The sequence below is a fragment of the Micropterus salmoides genome, unplaced genomic scaffold (genome assembly GCF_014851395.1).
Source record: "Micropterus salmoides isolate LMB-PRFRI ecotype aquatic unplaced genomic scaffold, ASM1485139v1 Ms_hic_scaffold_7, whole genome shotgun sequence".
Taxonomy (NCBI): Eukaryota; Metazoa; Chordata; class Actinopteri; order Centrarchiformes; family Centrarchidae; genus Micropterus; species Micropterus salmoides.
The window spans coordinates 6,998,521-7,017,636 of NW_024044459.1; the positions used below are offsets into that span (position 1 = coordinate 6,998,521).

Consider the following 19,116-nt stretch of genomic DNA (forward strand, 5'->3'; position numbering starts at 1 on the left):
TTCCTGTGTTAATCTTTCTTCTTCTTGTTTTTTTTTTTTTCTTTTTCTTTTTCAGCCCTTCAAAACGCGTCTCCTCATGTTGCCTTTACTTCCATGTCCATACTTGTTCTCATACAACAGAGGTTTCTGGTTGGGCTTCATATAGTGGGGAGTTTTCAAATGACTAATGTTCACTAGTGTCATAAAAAAACCACATGCATGTCTTCAGAAGGGAAATAGTTTTCACCTCTGGGTTGGACGCCTTCAGTGAGTCGGTTCACAGCTCAGGCTGCAGCAGAGTTAAGTGTTAACAAAGCTGTATCTTAAAGTCAAAGCTAAATAATACAATTGGTTGTTAAATGAACTGAACATCTATTTCGAAATGGGGAAGAAGACCAAAAGGGAAGAAACAAGGTCACACACAGAGCACGCCACAGTTTTTTTTTTATACCTTTAATTTTTTTTTTTAAACCAAGGCAAAGCACATTTTCAGCATCAAAGAGTACAACTTTTCTCTAGACAAGTGTACATCTCAACACAAACCATTGCACAGTTTAAGAATAACATAATGAAATCATACAGATTTATAAGAAAATCCACTTAATAAATGAAATGTCCACAAAGGGGAGCCTACAGTATGTGGGGGCAGTCACAACTCCCTACATTCCTTTTAGAGGGTCCTGGGTAGGATTCACAAAAGCAAAGTGGCACTGTGTTGATTAAAAAATGGCACCAAGGTGTTTCCTGGGGTGCCATGAAACAAACTAACAAAAATAATAATCAGTAGTAGTATGATTTACCCCTAATAGCCTCCATGTGGGCTTAACTGTGGGGGAAGTGGAATGTATCAAACTGCAGTGACAAAAGGGTCAAACCTTTCTGCTCAGATGCAGCATCACGCCACAGACCACAGGAGCTCCAGCTCTCTCTAGTGGCTGTCTGTAACACTCGACAGAGAAATGGCAGTACAGAGCTGCAGGGCTAAAACTCCAACATTAAACCACCACAGGGGCGATAAAGCTCAGGAAAGACAAGATATCTACGAATGCTGATTCACCAGTCACCACGTTACTTTCCCGGAAACTTCCCGTCTACTCAAAGGGAGACAACGTAACACAGTGCTACGAGTATCTACGTTGATTCAACTTGCACTGCAACACAGAAGTTGACACACAAAAGCTACCAGGGAAAGAGCCTAGAAAACACCCAACTGCACTAAAGCCACAGCAAGAACAGACAGAGAAAAAATACTTTCCTGCTATCTCAATAATCTCTCCTATATGGCATTAATGCCTTAAATATTCCTCTAACCAAAAATACTAAAGAACACTCAACATCTTTTTAAATGTACAATATAGTAACTTTGAAAAGGTTTGATTTGCTCACAGTAAATAAAACAGATGAAATGACAAATCAAACTGAATGGGGTGACATTCAAATATGGAGCAAAACACCTAAAGCCATACTTGGTTTACACAGCGGTTCCTTCCATCTGAAAAAAATACTGAAGTCATCTCTTACAAACTGATTACCATAATGAAGCAAAACCTAATTTTGGGTTACAAAAAAAAACAATTTGCTCAAAAATATATTTAGATTTTTGAGGAGAGACCCCGAGGAGAGGACATTTAAGGGATGAATAATGAGATTACCATATATAGACACCTAGACTCTGAGCTCCACACCCCTGCTACACTGACTACTGTATGAATGTTCATATTGCTGATTTGTCAAATAACACCGGGTACAGAAATAGTTGTGCCTGGGTTACATTAACACCTACACTCAACGTCCAGAGTTCATTTGGCTTTCACTGACAAGAATCAATTCTATTCTCTGATTGGATAGAAACAAAATGATGAATGTGATCATAATGGACAGACTGGGGTGCCTGGTTGATTAATGAGTATGATAGGCTGATTCCAGCCTAACCTTTGTCTAACCAGAGTTGGACCTACATACACTGAATATACCATTAGTCAGTGTTAGTCATCAGTCAGTATGAGTTTAAATGGAGGCAATGGATCAGATGTAATATCAAAATATTTTCAAAAAAGTATGGGGGAAAATAAACTTCCAATCAAACTTCCTTATTTAAAATAAACAAAGCAGACTGTGTTAGTCGTTTTAAAGTTTATAGTACTCCATCAATTTGGGGGACTCAATTTGGGAGACAGACTAAAAGAATGATCAAAACAGATGCATCAGAGTCAGAGATATCCTGCCTTCTAGTGCCTTACCCTACATTTCCCATAATGCAACACAATCACGTTACATAATTTGTAACACAGGCTTTCTGTTACAATTTAAAGCCTCCAAGATCAATCCAAAATAACTCTGATAACATCACTATGACATAATCAAGGATTCTATTGTCTCAGACTGAACAAAGCTTCAGTTAATTCATTTACGCTTAAAAAAAACAAAACAGAAATGAACTCAACACTGGAGACTCTTGAGCTTTTATATTTTACCACCAAATGAAACAAACATTTGTCAGCTGCATAAAACTCCCAGAATCCTACTGTAAAACCTCTTGAACACTGACTGCTGTGTATTCAGTAACAGACTCTGTTGGTAAACTCCAACCTGACCATCAGATGCACGAGATCTGACGATCTGACTCACACTGACTCACACTGACACACACTGACACACACTGACACACATACACAGACACGTAAAGTTAACCAGTAATAGTCATATTGTCGGTTTCTGCCCCAAAGCTGTGACCACGGCAAAGTCCAACACACAGAAGCAGGTACTGGCAGTGTAAGAACCACATTTGTGCCTCACTTGTACTGTCCCAAACCAACAATGTCACAAACAGAAGCCAAACTGCAACAATCCCACCACCATACTGAACATGTGTAAAACACAAAACAAACAGCTCCTTGTTAGAGATAAAAAAAAATATTAACACAGAATTGGTCAATTAAAGGTGCTGGTATCTGTCGCCCTGGCCTCCAGAGATATCTTTTGATTCCTAATTTTTTTTTTAAAAAAATTGTATGGAGCATTGCTAACTGCTCTTACGGCACATACCCAGCAGACAATTTGGGAATTACCAACTTTCAGACTGGATTCTGATTTGGAAAATGCACTGATCCCATAAAACACTTCAGGGAAAGTTAACCACTCATCTTAGGACATGCTTTCAGTGATTTGGCTGATCAAGAGAGGCTTTGAAATGATCACTGGCAGTGAAAACATGGGAAAAAGACACACACACACACACACACACACACATAAATGCACATGGCAGATGGCAAGGTGAATTCAGTCTGAATTTAAAAAAAAACAGACACAACATTAAGATATAGTAGAACATACCAAATATAAAAACCATCTATGTATAAATAGAAACAATCACAACAAAGAAAATTAAAACTTAAATTTGGCGAGGGGGTGCAGCTGGATTACAATACAGTGATAACAGGGCTGAGAGCAGTGCATTAAAACAAAACAAACATTTCAATAAAATATAACACATTAATAGGTATATAGAGGATATCCTGTAAACGGGTAGAAATGTACAGCTGACCAACATTTTGTCAAACAGTGTGAATAGATACATGTTGGCTATAATGGAAATGTGTGACAGTACAGTAATTTACTAACACAACCTGAAAACACTGGTGTCAGAAACATGATTCACATGATTATGGACACAAACGTGCTCCACCCTCACACCCAGAAGAAATGGAATGACCCATGGCTGTAGTTTTTTGTTGTTGTTGTTGTTCATTTTGTTTTTCTCGCTCACACAAAGCACCACGAGTCTCCCAGAGCTTTGGGGCTACGCGGGGCCCTCGGGTGCTGCCCTCCTCTCTGGTCTCCCTCTCAGGGCGAGCCGGTGCGGGTGGCTCTAGGCGGCGGCCTCCTCCAGCGCTGGCAGCAGGCCCTTCTCTGTCAGGTGAGCCTTCAGGGAATTGAAGATGTGGAGCTGCTGATCGACACGGAGGGCCAGGAGCTGCTGGATCACCTTGCTGGGGTTGGGGCCCCTGAGAGGAGGGAGGAGATAATCAAACATATATATCAGCAGAATGGTCTTTACTAAATCCCTTGTCCAAACAGTGAAGGTCAAATACCTTAGCAAGAGTAACTACTTGTAGGGGATGGATTAAAAAGTGTACTTTTTGCTACTATGACAGAGTTTAGGCTAGGTTAGTGGCTATGTACTGCTCATGGTAATTACTGGAGTTAGGGGAAGTTTACACTCCAGCAACTGCAGCCAAACATGCTATCCAAGATAGTGTCACTTTTTTAGCTAGTCCTCGTTCTCAAAGCCACTTCTCTTGTATAAATGAAACATGCTGTTTGGAAACAGAAATAACGCATAAAACAGACCATGCAGTTACTTGTCCAAGAACGTTATTCACTAGCGAGCATTCAAAAAGGGTTATGTAGAAACAAATTAACAATCTAACTGTACATTTTTCCTTATCATGAATTATGGCTGGGCGATATGGCCAAAAATTTTATCACGATAAAAACATTTCATATCAATCGATATCGCGAGTGATTTTATTGGTTTTATCATAATTGTTCTGAATGTTCTACCTCAGATTTGTGAAGTGATCCACTGTTTGGCCTCAAGTGTTGAACATAAAGGAGAGTTTAAACCACTAAACATCAGGTTTCTTCAACTTTCACTCAGGAGCAAAAATCAGCCTTTAAACACGGAAGAAATAACGATTTGATTCTTATTGTGATAATTATCGATATCGAAAGATATGAAACGTTTTAATCGTGATAACATTTTTTGCCATATTGTTTCAGCCCTAGGTCAAATTATTATTCCTTTCAAGTTTAAGAAACCAGATGGTTAATTATGCGATTAAACTTCTTTATTGTCAGAATGTGACAAACACTCGATGCCAAACAGTGGATCACTTAACAAATCTGAGGTAGAACATTCAGAACAATTATGATAAAATCTTTTTCAACAAATATGACTAATAAATCTTTCAGTCCCTTTTCCACAACAAAATAAATATTTTAATAGAAAAATTCAGTGCCAATGTTTTCGTGATTCAAATGAATTAAACCAAACATTTATTGACGATATATTGAACATTTATTATATTGTTATTGAGGAAAATTATATTGCGATAATTATCATTATTGTTTTATTACCCAATCATGAAGTACTGTATGCTAAGGCTAACTAGCTACCATGCAATATCTGGGACCTTTAAGCTTTACCTAATAGCATTGGTTTAGCACATCATGTATGTAGCCATCAAATTCACATTTAACACCCTTCTACTGGGATCTAGCTACAGCTGATAAAATGTGCCACAGACAGTTGTCATTTCAACTGGCAAAAACAATGTTAGCCGGCGAGGAATGAGAACCTATTCGTGTCTACCTGTCTGAAATCAAGGACCCTTTGTATTCTTACCTGATGAAGCTAGCAATGTACACATTAACAAATGTGGCCATGAGGTACTGGCAGTCAAATCTGTCCATAATGCCACCATGACCCGGGATAGTGTTGGCAAAATCCTGAAAGGACAAAGGAAAGTACATGTGCTTGCACTGGTCCTCCAAAAACAGAGAGAGCAAAAACGACTCACAACAAACAGATGTAATATATAATCTTAGAATAGAATATTTTATAAGTAATTAAGGACAATACACTGTATACTCCGTACAAATCTAATACTATCAACAGTTGGACTTAACAGAGACAAGCAGACACACGGTGAAAGTACAGGTGTCCTTCATCCCTACCTTGATCTTGAAGGCTCTCTTGAAGCCGCTGGCAAAGAAGCCACCGAAAGGTCCCACAATGGAGGCAAAGGAGGAGAGAGCAATGCTATGGATCTGGAACGGATAGAGACGCACTGTGGTCTGTGGAGACAAAGAGCAAGTGTTAGACAAAAAACAGAGACCAGCTGTTATCAACATTCAATCAGCGTCTGAACGTGGAACAAACAATTTTTTCTTTTGCATATCTTAACATGTTCAACTGTTCATGCATGAGCTGAAACTACCAACTAGATCCTGGCATAGACAAAAATAATTATATACAATAATACAAGACATATTACATTATATTTTCTTTTAATATTTTATTAGAACTTATAGAATTATATCAGTTAGGTATTGAAGGATTCTGCGCAAATACACTACACCATGAATATCTTCGATCCCTCTCACATTTTGGCATACTGACAATCGTACTGTCTTTTGAAATGTCGTTATTTAGTAGAGTAATGCAAAAAGACACAGTAAAGCCAAACAGATTATATATATATATATATGAGTGAGAGAGTGAGAGAGTGACTTTAGTAATTGTTTTGTTTTTACATTTGATACTGATTTCTTTTTTGAAAATTTATTATTTTTTAATCAATTAATTAGTTTAAAAAATTTTGTCTATTAATAAATATACACACACACACACGTTACTGTGTAATTTATTATTTAAATATTTTTAATAATTTTTATTTTTAAATACACACACACACACACACACACACACACACACACAGGCTTACTGTTGTATTCATTTATTTTATTTTTTCTTTTCTTTTTTTTTTTTAACACAAACGCATACACTTTGATAACTTTATGCTTTAATTACTTGTTCAATGAAATGTATGGGGTTGACTGTTCTTATGTACACTGCTCAAAAAAATAAAAGGGAACACTTTAGGCTGATTTATACTTCTGCGTCAAGTCGACGGCGTAGGCTACAGGGCTACGCAGAGGCTACGCCGTCACCTGAAGTGCACCTCCTCCAAAACGTAACTACACGTCGAGTCAACGCGGACCGTAAGCTCTGTGATTGGTCGGCTGGGTAGCCTCGCAACGTCCACTTAGGAAGCAACACTGATTGACAAGTCAGCGTAGTGTCCAGAGCACGGAGGCGCTACCAGGAGATAGGCCAGTACATCAGGAGACGTGGAGGAGGCCGTAGGAGGGCAACAACCCAGCAGCAGGACCGCTACCTCCGCCTTTGTGCAAGGAGGAGCAGGAGGAGCAGGAGGAGCACTGGCAGAGCCCTGCAAAATGACCTCCAGCAGGCCACAAATGTTATGACTCCATGAGGGTGGTATGAGGGCCCGACGTCCACAGGTGGGGGTTGTGCTTACTGCCCAACACCTTGCAGGACGTTTGGCATTTGCCAGAGAACACCAAGATTGGCAAATTCGGCACTGGCGCCCTGTGCTCTTCACAGATGAAAGCAGGTTCACACTGAGCACATGTGAGAGACGTGACAGAGTCTGGAGACGCCGTGGAGAACGTTCTGCTGCCTGCAACATCCTCCAGCATGACCGGTTTGGCGGTGGGTCAGTAATGGTGTGGGGTGGCGTTTCTTTGGGGGGCCGCACAGCCCTCCCTGTGCTCGCCAGAGGTAGCCTGACCGCCATTAGGTACTGAGATGAGATCCTCAGACCCCTTGTGAGACCATATGCTGGTGCGCATGTGGCTGGAGTGTGTCAGCAGTTCCTGCAAGAGGAAGGCATTGATGCTATGGACTGGCCCGCCCGTTCCCCAGACCTGAATCCAATTGAGCACATCTGGGACATCATGTCTCGCTCCATCCACCAACGCCATGTCGCACCACAGACTGTCCAGGAGTTGGCGGATGCTTTAGTCCAGGTCTGGGAGGGAGATCCCTCAGGAGACCATTTGCCACCTCATCAGGAGCATGCATGCCCAGGCGTTGTAGGGAGGTCATAGAGGCACGTGGAGGCCACACACACTACTGAGCCTCATTTTGACTTGTTTTAAGGACATTACATCAAAGTTGGATCGGCCTGTAGTGTGGTTTTCCACTTTGATTTTGAGTGTGACTCCAAATCCAGACCTCCATGGGTTGATAAATTTGATTTCCATTGATAATGTTTGTGTGAGAGAGAGTGAGAGAGAGAGGGAGCGCGCTGGTGAGTCTTACCCATCCAGTGACAGACTCCAGGATGCTGGGCAAGGCGTAGTCCTGGAGCTGGAAAAGATCTGATGGCTCACAGTCCACCTGGAAACTGTTGGAGTCGTTGTTGAATTCCACTGGACACACAAAGTAGCGCCAGCCGGCCATCACGTAGGAGAGCTGGGAGAGGAGCAAGCTTCAGTTACTCTGCAGTCACATCACTGGCCTGTGGCTCTTATTTTTAAAAGAGCCCAGTACCTTCCTAGTCAAATTATGTCAGAGAAAAGATTATCCATCTAAAAAAGGCACAAGAAATAAATCCCCATCTTACCATGATGCCAAACACGATGGTGGAGAACAATCCACCGATGAATCCCTCCCATGTCTTCTTAGGTGACAGCTGCAGAGGACACGGTCAGGCGTGTGGATACCAGATTAATATATTACCATGTACCACACAATAATATAATGTGTCCAAAACATGGGTCACCCAGACCGCTTAGGCCCTAACAATGATTGCTACACAGTCCTGACTTGCCCCGACATGACATCCAAAACTGCAGAGGAGAATAATCTTCACATATTGGGTAGTGATTTGCTAGAAGTATATGAGTGAGCTTGATGACCAAATAGTCTGGACAAATGGTGCTTGTATTAATAGTTTATAAAGCTAAGAATAACGGCGAGACAACCAACCTTGATGAGAGGGGTGCGGCCGAAGAAGAAGCCAAACATGTAGGCCATAATGTCATTGCAGATCACACAGGAAATTGGCACAATGAACCTACAAAAAAAGAGTTTACATTAGAGTCATATGAGACTAAGTGAACATATGTTTTAGGAAACAAGACATGTGCTGAGGCAATTTGAGTAAATTTTTCTAGATACTTGTATTGTACAGTGTCTTTGGGGCAGCTGTGGCTCAGGAGGTAGAGCAGGTTGCCGAAGTATGCCTTGGGCAAGATACTGAACCCCGAATTTCCCCTGGTGACTGTTCCACCCGTGTATGAATATGTGTGAATGTTTCTGTTCGGTTTGAGCACTTAGGTGACTCATTGTGTGAATGTGATGTAGTGCAAAAGCGCTGACTGGTCGAAAAGACTAGAAAAGTGTTGTACAAATACGGAGCTTTAACATTTAAATTATAATTTTTGGATTAGTTGGATTTCAACATAATTGGATTTTACTTACGGAGCCATTTTACTGCAGAATTAGTTCAAATGTACAGTATCAGAGGAGATAAGGGACTGTTAACATACCAGATCATCCCCTCGAACAGGTTGTGAATGATAAGGTGAGACTGAGTCACCACAATCAGCAGAGTCACATGGGTCCAACCAAACTGTGCAGACAACACAACAAAATTAACCAAGTGTGTTTCCACTAGGATACGTTTCAATTAGCTTGCAAATCAAACCTTCCTATTCATGTGCGAGTCTTTATTACAACATTTCTCAAAAGACTGGACATATGCTAACAACATATACTTGTGCTTTCCTGGTGATACACCACCCAAAGATTACTGTGAACAGTGACCAAGATGGGTTCTGCGAGGACAACACCTGGTAGCAATAACAGCTAAAATGTGACCAGATAACATGCACAATGTGATTGGGAAATGTGAGTGGAGGAAGTGCCTCCTCCTCGACATCAAGACCTAGCTACACTCCTCACATACAGACAACTAAAGCTTGTGGGCATGCTTAACTGATAGGTGGGAATGTTTGAGTATGTGAAGCTGTAAAACTGCCTGTGATGTGCATACCCTCCCAGGATACATATTTAATATACTACACTGACACAAGAGCACTTTCAGCATGTTTTACAGCACAATTCGTTTTCTGGTTAACACTGAACACAGTTGCAATGACTGTGTGCCAGACATTTATTATTAGGGCAATTTCTAGCCCACTTTTACAAACACTTGATTGTGTTTTAGCTAGCTATCAATAACTCAGTAGCCTTGGGGCTAGAGGCCAGGAGCAAGGATGGGGGGCACTTACCATGTAGAACTGAAGCCGGTAGTGCTTCTTCACCAAACTCAGCACAAACATGCAGAAACCTGCAACGAACGGACAAATGTCATGTGAAATATCTTATAATAATAAGCACACAATGAGGAATGAAGCGCCCGAAGGAAGAGGGAGATTAATTAAAAAAGAATCACGGTCATCTTTGGTCAACTCTAACTAAATTTAGCTTGACCTATTTCAGACAGAGACAAAGCCCAGAGTTAATGTGCAGTGAGTGACCAAGATTACTGGAGCCATTTGTTTTATACTGTACACAATCCTGAGGTGAGGAGAAAGGCTGAGAATATGTCAGACAAAAGTGCTTTTACTGGAAGAAATTATCTTCAAAGCTTCTCTTCTCGGAGATGACGTGAGAAAGCCGGGCCATTCGGTTTCACCTTGAATCTAGTAGGCAAGAAGCAGGGGTTTGCTTCCTTCCTGTCCACATCCTGTCTGGCAGCTATATTAGCAGTGAATTACTAAGTGACAACCTGCAGCTCAGGAAGCGGGACTTCTCAGGTAAGCGTGTGCCTGAAATAACCAACTCCAAAGTATCTAAACTAATAATGTAAAGTTATCAAGTTTGATGTTCTAAAATGTTTCGATTACTTCAAAGTGGAAATATTTTGATTGGACTCCTAATATTAATACTATATATTTATATTTCCCTTCTTGAAAGTCAAATGAATAAATCAACTTCATGTGCTTAGACAAGCCTGAGAGATCCTGATGCAATCCTGTCTTTTGTCATCAATATCATTAATATTTGACTAAACATTAGCTTCACTCATTAAATATACGACCTTTGCCTATTTCTCTGTTCCCCTTAAGTTTAATGGTTTCAGTTGATAAAATGTAAATGTGTTATTTGCTAACTACTAGTCATACCTGTGGCACTTTTAGGCCACAACAGAATTTACAGCCACTTTCTCCTCTGTATGGCAGGATAATAGTGTTGAGTGTTACTGTTTTGTGGTAACCAATGTGTGACTTCTGCTCTGCCCATAAACCTGTCAGCGCAGTCGAACAAGATCAAAATGTGGTCGCTGTATAACAAACATGACACGAGTCAATAATGAATGACCTAAATGAACACGTTTTAACAAAATGCATAATAACTGAACTCAGTCTAGCTCGAGTCTCCGTGTTTGTACCTGTGAGGTAGAGGGCAAAGGAGATAAAGCGATGGTATTTGCTGAGGATGCGAAGCGGCTCCTCCCTTTGCACCAGTGAGAAGAAGTAATCTGTCACAGTTTCACCATAGAAGAAGTAGTTCACACACAGCAGGAAGTACCTGTGGGGAAGAGGGGGTGAAGCGAATGTACACATCTCACAGTTACACAGCTACTCAGACTCTGCATTCAGTATGCCTGCAGAAAAACCAGTGAGACATTTAATCTGAAGAATCTTCGCTCACTGACTCACTTCGTTAGAAGGCCAAATGTTTTGTTAGTCCACTGTACAAGGGATTCAGCTTCGATTTTTCATCCAATCCTTTCTGGCTCATGGCATAGTGAATGTCAGGGCTCTGCTATCTATCACACTAATACTGTACACAACTATTGCTTAAAAATCAAACAGCAGTGTCGAGTCACAATATGATTTGCCATGATTTTGCTGATTGGCTTAATAATCTACAATCTACTCAAGATTTAAACAGGTCAAAAAACAAACCTCAGGAAGTCTGCAACAAATAAAGCACGAGACAACATAATAAGAAAGAAGCAAGTGAGGACATACAGCTGTATAAAATGTGTGACGTTGTGTTTGTGTGCATGCTCACCAGCTCAACGTCCTGAACCAGGGTAGGTGGTAGGAGTGGTACACACTGTAACCGATGGTGATGATTTCCTGGAAGCACTTGATCTGAACACAGAGGACCTGCACAGAGAAAAACCGTATCACCTACGTCCTGGTGTCCTAGTGACACAAAATAGCCGACAGGCCTATTTTCAAGGAATTCCCAGATGAGAGGAGCAGACTTCTTGCATGTTACTAGAGAGCCTGGATCCCATTAATCCATGAGAACATGCTGCAGAGAAAATTAACTGCACCTTAACATAAATATGTAAATAAACAAGACCATGGCTCAATCGTTACATTTTAAACCATGAATTCTGTGTAATTGTTATGCATCTTTGTTCCACTGAAAAAAAAAAAAAAAACTTTCACATTTTCTGTGGGGCAACAAACTCAAGTGGTGTCCCGGGCTTTTTCACAGCACCATCAGCGTTGTTTGTACTCACAATCATCATAAGCACCATGGGGCCCAGGTAGATGATGATGAAGAAGAAGGAGATCATAGCTAGTGTGAGGATACCTCGTACCCACCAGTTCTTCCATCTGAAGGAAACACACACACACACGCAATTCAGTCCAAAGTTCTGAACAAACACACAGTTTAATAAAACATATTTAACCATTTGTCTTAAAAAAAAAAAAAAAAAAAAAAAAAACAGTGAGCACAGGTAACAGGTTTCAGTGTTTCTCTGCCACGTTTGTCCTTCAAGACATCTTGATGTAGGGTAACAATTATATATGTGTGGTGACTGTGAATTATCCACATTACATAGTGATTCAACAGCAGTGTAACTGTGTCTCAGACAGGGACATACCAAGTTTGACATTAGTAATGTTTCTGCCAGGAAGACAGGCTCAACCGCTCTGTGATTCATAGCTGCTGTTAATGAAAACTACGTTGAGGTTTCATTTTCTGACTCCTCCAAATGTGTAGCAATGTGAAATCCAGGATATCAAGGGCCTCATGTTTAGGCTGGCAGCTCCTTACACAACAATGTAGTGACTCGTGGAACAATTCAGAACAGAGCAGTTTATTAGATGAAAAAAAGTGTCAAACTTCCAGAAATATTTTGACATTTCCTGCTGGCCATCACCAACAGCCTGTGCACTGTAAAGAAAGTTTTAATTAGTGCAGACAAAACTCAGAAATATGGTTTTGACAGTGATGGTACCTTGAGGAGAGTCCAGACAAGGCCTTGTTTAGTACCACGGGGGTGTCATCAGAAGTGACCGGCACCTCTGGGACCCCCGAGTCCACCTTGGACTCGCTGTCTGACACACCATCTTTTTCCACCTTCAGCTCACTGTCTGAACCCTGACAGACAGAGACACAGGAGAAGACACTGAAGATTTTGAAAACAAGTGCAACCACAGAATCATAAGTGGATCTTCAGTGTTTGTATTTAAAACATTTAGATTTTAGTTTGTTCTATCCCATATTTGGGTTGATTGCAGCAGTTTAACAATAGCTCTTATTTAGATAGTCATGTGATAAATTCAATTGATAAGTTCAATTAATTTTGCCTCAAAATTGTTTCTATTTTTTCCTATTTGAAACTATACAAGAATATGACTTTATTTACACATTTCCAGCAACACAGGGCCTGTGCAGCTAAAGGAGTGTAAATGCAGTTCCTCAGTGTAAACAGTCAGCGTGGAAGTAAATAGTATTCACATGACAACTCAAACATTAAAACTAAATCACATGATATGGTATGTAGGTTAGAGGTATTTTTCCTCTTAACAGCATCAGTACTGGTGCAAAAACGGTTCCCCTCTGAAAAAATATGAGCTGCCTCAGCTGACAAATTTGATATGTACTCAAATATTGATATGTCACTGAACAAACAGCAGCAGGGGCATCATATCAGGGTGGACACAGCCTGCAGTACTAAGCAAACAGCAGCTGTATTGCCAGTGCAGGGGTACGTGTGGGCGGCTAAACAGTGCGTCAGATCATCTCCATTCACTTTGGTGTTTTCTCAGAACAATCTGTTCACTGATTAAGATGCCTTTTCAAAACACACTGATCTCTGCCTCTCCACTTTGTCCTTTCACTTTTCACTCCCCACTGACCTCTCTCCTGCCGCTGACCAAATTAGGCTCGGAGTTCTCATCTCCCGTTCACACAGCAGATGGTCGGCTTGCTGTTTCATGACGCCCACTCAATCTCTATCTAACTATCCACACAAACACATACTGCCACTGGATATTTTCTATATTACTAACACACCTGCGTTGCTTTTTGCCTTCACACCCTGCCAGTTATTTATCACTTTACAATACTATATGTTATTTTGTGTCTCTTTCCACACATTTGCCTTTACAATGGTGATGGCAAACATCCCGCAAAGGCTAGGTGGGAACATTTCTGCCATTATCAACTTTTGTAGGACTTTATTTCCCTTTCTTAAATAGGTTAAAGGTGCATTATATGAGACTGTGACAATGTAGAATCAACCACCTCGCAATCGACCGACTCGTTAAGCCCCGCCAATTTCTGATCTGTGCTCGAATAACAGTTGAGCAAGCTTGGTTCCCTTTCCTGATGTGCTATGTGCTAAGTTCGTCTATGTTGAAAAGAAAAACAAATCTTGAAGATGGTTAAAATATGGGGGACCTGTAAAAGCAACACTTGACATTGTCACATCTTAAGTTAGCTAATGTTAGCAAAATGCTAGCTAGCATTCGCTTAAGATCATCAGCCGGTTTGTTTCCTCCTTTTTTCTGTGGCAACGGTAAAGACATTTGGGAAAGGACAGACACATCTTTTTAAGACTATCATTAGCCGGATAAGATCAAGCCTAACATTGCTTTGTCAGTATTATCTCTGTAAGGCTATGTGATGCCCCGAAGTACCTTTTGGTGTTATTTATTTGGATATTCATAACGTACATGGATATCATATTGAAATGTTTTATCATTCAGAGGCTTCTCATGAAGGTGTTTTGAAATGCTTCTCCAATATATTTTCCAAATTGTACACTTTGTAGTAACACTTAAATTTAATGAAAATACACACCTACAGTTTTAGAGCATGATGGTCCAAGAAAAATGTCTAGTTTTACAAAGGTCCTTTTCATGTTGCAAAGACATATTAAACATAGACACCAAAGTATTCCGTTTTAACAAGAAACTACATGTTATAACAGCACATCAGAAAATATATCACTAAAAATGGATATAATAATAATTTGACAAATGTGTGAACACATGGGAAATATGTTATAATGTGAAAGGCACCTCATTAAAACTATAAAAGGGTTCTCTTTTTTCCCGTGGCAATAATACTCTGCCATGCTGATTCGGCTGGCTCTTTAGAGAGAGATTTAATATTGACGTTGGGGATCATGTCTTAACAGCTGCAACAGTCAGTGTGTGTCCACCTTTGTTTCAGTGTACCTAAACTGATTCCTTAACTGGATCAACTCAGCTAAAAGAAACCAGATCTGCACATTTTCCAAGATTTGAAAAATTTCAGTGACTTCCCTTCAAATCATATGAAACACTCTTACAAAAGTAGCATACGCTATTTAATAGTTATCAAACCCACCAACTCAATACAGAAGCATGCACACACACACTCACAGATCCATCCTCCGCCAGCTGGTTTCTATGGAGACAATATCGTCACTCAGGATGCTTGAGTTATAAATAGCTACTCCTCCCCTTTCCTGCTTTCTGCTACACCACCGTCAGTCAACACTGAGTGCGTCTGTTTTGTTCATCTCCAATTCATTGGAAACAGCTAAATCTGCAAGCTGTGTGAAAGGGTGAGCACATTTATGTTAAGGCCATCTCTTCCTGAGAGCTCAACCCACTAGAGAGTGGGCCTTCACAAATGAACCACAAAAGGAAATAAGGAGGTTTGTGATGCAGGTTTTCAGCTGCTATGATTTCATCAGCCACAAATATGTAAGGGGAATTGTTTTGAATAGCTGATGGTTATTTAGAATGAGATTTCCCGACATCACCTGGACGTCAGCGCCGTTGCAGCTGACTTTTGAGGCATCTTAAATGTCTGTGTTTTGATGTTTGTGGTTTGATGGCTCATTCATAAATGCGTGAACTGAACATCACTCCATTTATGCAAACCACTGTAAAAATGATCTTGCCTAAACTAATGCCAGCCTCACTTCATAAAGCAATGTCATTATCTTTAGAGTTGTTCTTATAAAGCTGATCCAGATAAAAAAAAAAGGTCATAGCAGGGCCAGAACAGATTTAATAATCACCTTTTTTAATAACCCCCCCCCACACACACACACACACACACACACACACACACAAACCGTTTACTTGGTATGATCACTACCACCAGAACCCACCAGAACAGCTTTATGTCCTGCAGTAATACATATCGCTTATAGTCTTCACCTAAAAGCACATGACAATTTACTGTTTGCCTTAATTTCCACATAGGACACTTATTGTGGCATTCAATTACCATGCTCTCCACACCTGCACTTGCATTTTGCCCAGCTAACACCACACTGAATAAACCCTAGTTCTGCTCTGGCATTTGTACCAGGTGGGGGGACAGGTCAGTGTCAGACTAACCAGGACGTTGTCTTTACATGGAATATAGCCGGCCACATTCTGCTTTACACTGGTATTAACTCTACGTGTAAAAGCTGCTTTATTATGTCACAGATGTATGTAGTCTTGGCATCCAGATGTTTGCATTTTGAGCTTTACTTCACAACTTCTGAAACAGAATAGTGCATGGGTATTCTGTAATAGTAGGTAGGTATTACAACTGTTATAAACCAGATCATACTGAACACAAATAAAAACAAATTGTTGAAATGGTGATAGAGAAACATGCAATAAATAAAATCAGTTTGACAGTGAAAGAGGTGTCAAATTGATTTTATTTATTACATGTTTCTCTATCACCATTTCAACAATTTGTTTTTATTTGTGTTCAGTATGATCTGGTTTATAACAGTTGTAATACCTACCTACTAATGTGTCAGAATCTTACCTAAAGAGCACTATACATAATGATTAAAAGTAATTAACTGATTGCATAACCTGACAGGCACTCCAAATTAGTACCACAAAAAGAAACTTCATTAAGCGGTCTCTGGTGGGCTGCTCTAAAACATACCAAAAGACAAAAAAAATTATAAATGAAACAAATGTCATAGCTGTAAGTGGGCTTCACTAGTAAATCACCATTCCCCTCACATGCCTTGTGTGTTTGTTGTTTCTCTGTAGCTAATGCCCATCTGCCTTTAGCAGTTTCTCTAATCATGTCCTCTCGTCCTAGATAGATCCCCACATCTATCACACCATCGCCACGCCCCTTCCCTGGCTCCGACTATTCACTGGGAAGCAACTTTAACATCTATGTTGACAACACAATGAATTAATATCCCTTTACACTGAATCCAACACGAGATGAATTATAATATGCCGAACGCAGGTGTTATTGTTGTAGCAGCAGCAAGTCAAGCTAATGTTGTTACATTGGCAGGGACGATGTCAGCGAGCCGCCGTGTAACGTTAACGTTACGTTAGTAAACAAGCTAAAGAAAACAGTTGACTTTAGCTAACGCCTTTGGAAAAATAAATACCTCAGTTAGTTAACAGCAATATAATCGTCTTCCCTTGTTATCAGAGGAGGCGACATGGAGCTTTTCACAATTCAACGCATATGCAGCCCTGATGAAAGACCGTGTCATAACGTTATGGCTAACGTTAGCTGCAACACATCAGTCAAATATTTTACAATTCACTGTTGCTTTGCTTGGCATAAAATATAATCACCGGTTCAAATACAACTTAAGGCTTTTTACAATATAAGGGGAGCCGTTCTGTACGTCGGCGTATACCTGATAAAGAAAGCATTGACAATATGGATAAAATTTTGCTTTGCTTGTTTTCACGACGAAAGCACACCCAGGAAGAGCATCAGCCAATCAAGTGTAAAAACTAAGTGGTTTGGCGGATGATTTGTATGGCGCATTTCAGTGGCTTTTAAGATATTTTAAGTTTCCGCTGTTATACAACTAAGTAAGAGGCTGTGCCTAAAGGAAACATAATGTTAAAATGCCGGATTTCACCGATTTAGGCATGACATTTTCACTAGCTAACGTTACATGAGTAGTATAATGCACTAGGAGTCTGATGGCTAGCTGGCTAGCGTTAGCATCGCTTCCAAATGGCAGGGCTGACGTTACCTTGTCCTCTGACGGCTGCTCTTGTAACGCTGGGTCGGTGTCTCTGGCTCCACGGTGCCTTAGCTCTGTCATCTTAGCAGATCGTAGCCTAACGACAACAGCGAAGGTCCTGTGGCTCCGAGACACGAACTCCTTATTTGGACTGGTAGATCTCCTGCTAGGTTTCTTGCTAGATTTTGCACAGCAACACTTTTCACTCGAAGAACCCAATCGGCGTCAAGTCATAATATCTGCAGACAGCTTCCGGTTTTCAAAATAAACTCCACGTTGATTACATTTTACACAGTGATTTTTTTTTCTCCATAAGCGGGTGACTCTAACTCTGTATGTAAAATCAACCTTGAACAAGATATAAAAACACTTAAATCTAACAATCTACTTTCCTACATGTTCATGTACCAGCTGTGCTCTTGCAGCTGGACCAGTTGATCTTGATTGGGTGAGCAGCAGAAACTGTACCTGAGCAGGGCTGGCATGGGCGTGTGCAGCTCTTCTCTGGAGCAGGTGTCCCAAAGTGTCATTTTAGTCGTTGTCTCTGTTTTTCTGTTGTTTTTTGTTTTTATTTTATGTGTTTGGCGGTGTGATGTGTTCTTGAATAGGCCTACAATGAAACACAAATAACGGACTCATGGCTGTGCACGTTTTCAAAGTGGTCAGTGTGCTTTTACTTTGAAGGTTTAGTCCCCTAATGTTTAGTTGTATTCTGGCTAACTTGACGTTGCAAGCAGAGTCCTCTGAAGTCATGGGAGGTGTGGGCTATATTCAAAACAAATACTTTGTAATGTGTTTGGAGTGCAACAATTGTAGATGATCAAAAAACACAGCATTATAATTCTGTGTTGCCAATTCTTCATTACAATATATAACAGTGACTAACTGGTGACGTTCAGGCCCCCAGTTAGTCTTTGACCTAGCTTTTAAATCTTAGTGAAATGAGGCCTTTTGAAATTTTACTATTGCTCCTGATACACACATTTTCTTAAAAAAAGAAAAAAAGTGTATTACACTAATTTTTTTAGTTTACTCATTCACACTGTATATATGTTGACTGCAGCTCCTAGGGTCAGAACACAACAACAATTCAGAAAACACAAACATATTTCTAAAAACATGAAATTTCACTAAACACAACAGCAAAATACCACACCATTCTGAAACATGAGGACATTTCACAAACGCAACATTTCACAAAAGACAACAATACTTACGAAAACATGACATTTCACAAAACACGACATTTTATAAGACAAGA

General features: G+C 40.3%; 1 protein-coding gene across 1 annotated transcript; it reads right to left on the bottom strand.

Moving 5' to 3' along the window:
• Positions 1–582: 582 nt before the first annotated feature.
• Positions 583–18,087, bottom strand: cds2 (CDP-diacylglycerol synthase (phosphatidate cytidylyltransferase) 2). Its single transcript, XM_038702734.1, has 13 exons — positions 17,865–18,087; positions 12,849–12,991; positions 12,123–12,219; positions 11,660–11,757; positions 11,031–11,170; positions 9,868–9,926; positions 9,124–9,206; positions 8,561–8,648; positions 8,196–8,264; positions 7,892–8,044; positions 5,719–5,838; positions 5,387–5,490; positions 583–3,983 (listed from the first exon to the last, which is right to left on the bottom strand). The coding sequence occupies exons 1-13, from the start codon at positions 17,934–17,936 to the stop codon at positions 3,848–3,850; spliced, it is 1,362 nt and encodes a 453-aa protein (XP_038558662.1). The 5' UTR covers positions 17,937–18,087; the 3' UTR covers positions 583–3,847.
• Positions 18,088–19,116: the final 1,029 nt, after the last annotated feature.

Coding starts and splice junctions, on each gene's coding strand:
- cds2 (XM_038702734.1), bottom strand. CDS start 17,936: ATGACAGAGCTAAGGCACCGTGGAGCCAGAGACACCGACCCAGCGTTA. Junction 9,927..11,030: donor CTTTGCCCTCTACCTCACAG/GTACAAACACGG, acceptor CGTTCGTTGCAG/GTTTCTGCATGTTTGTGCTG. Junction 8,265..8,560: donor GCCGCACCCCTCTCATCAAG/GTTGGTTGTCTC, acceptor TGTCCTCTGCAG/CTGTCACCTAAGAAGACATG.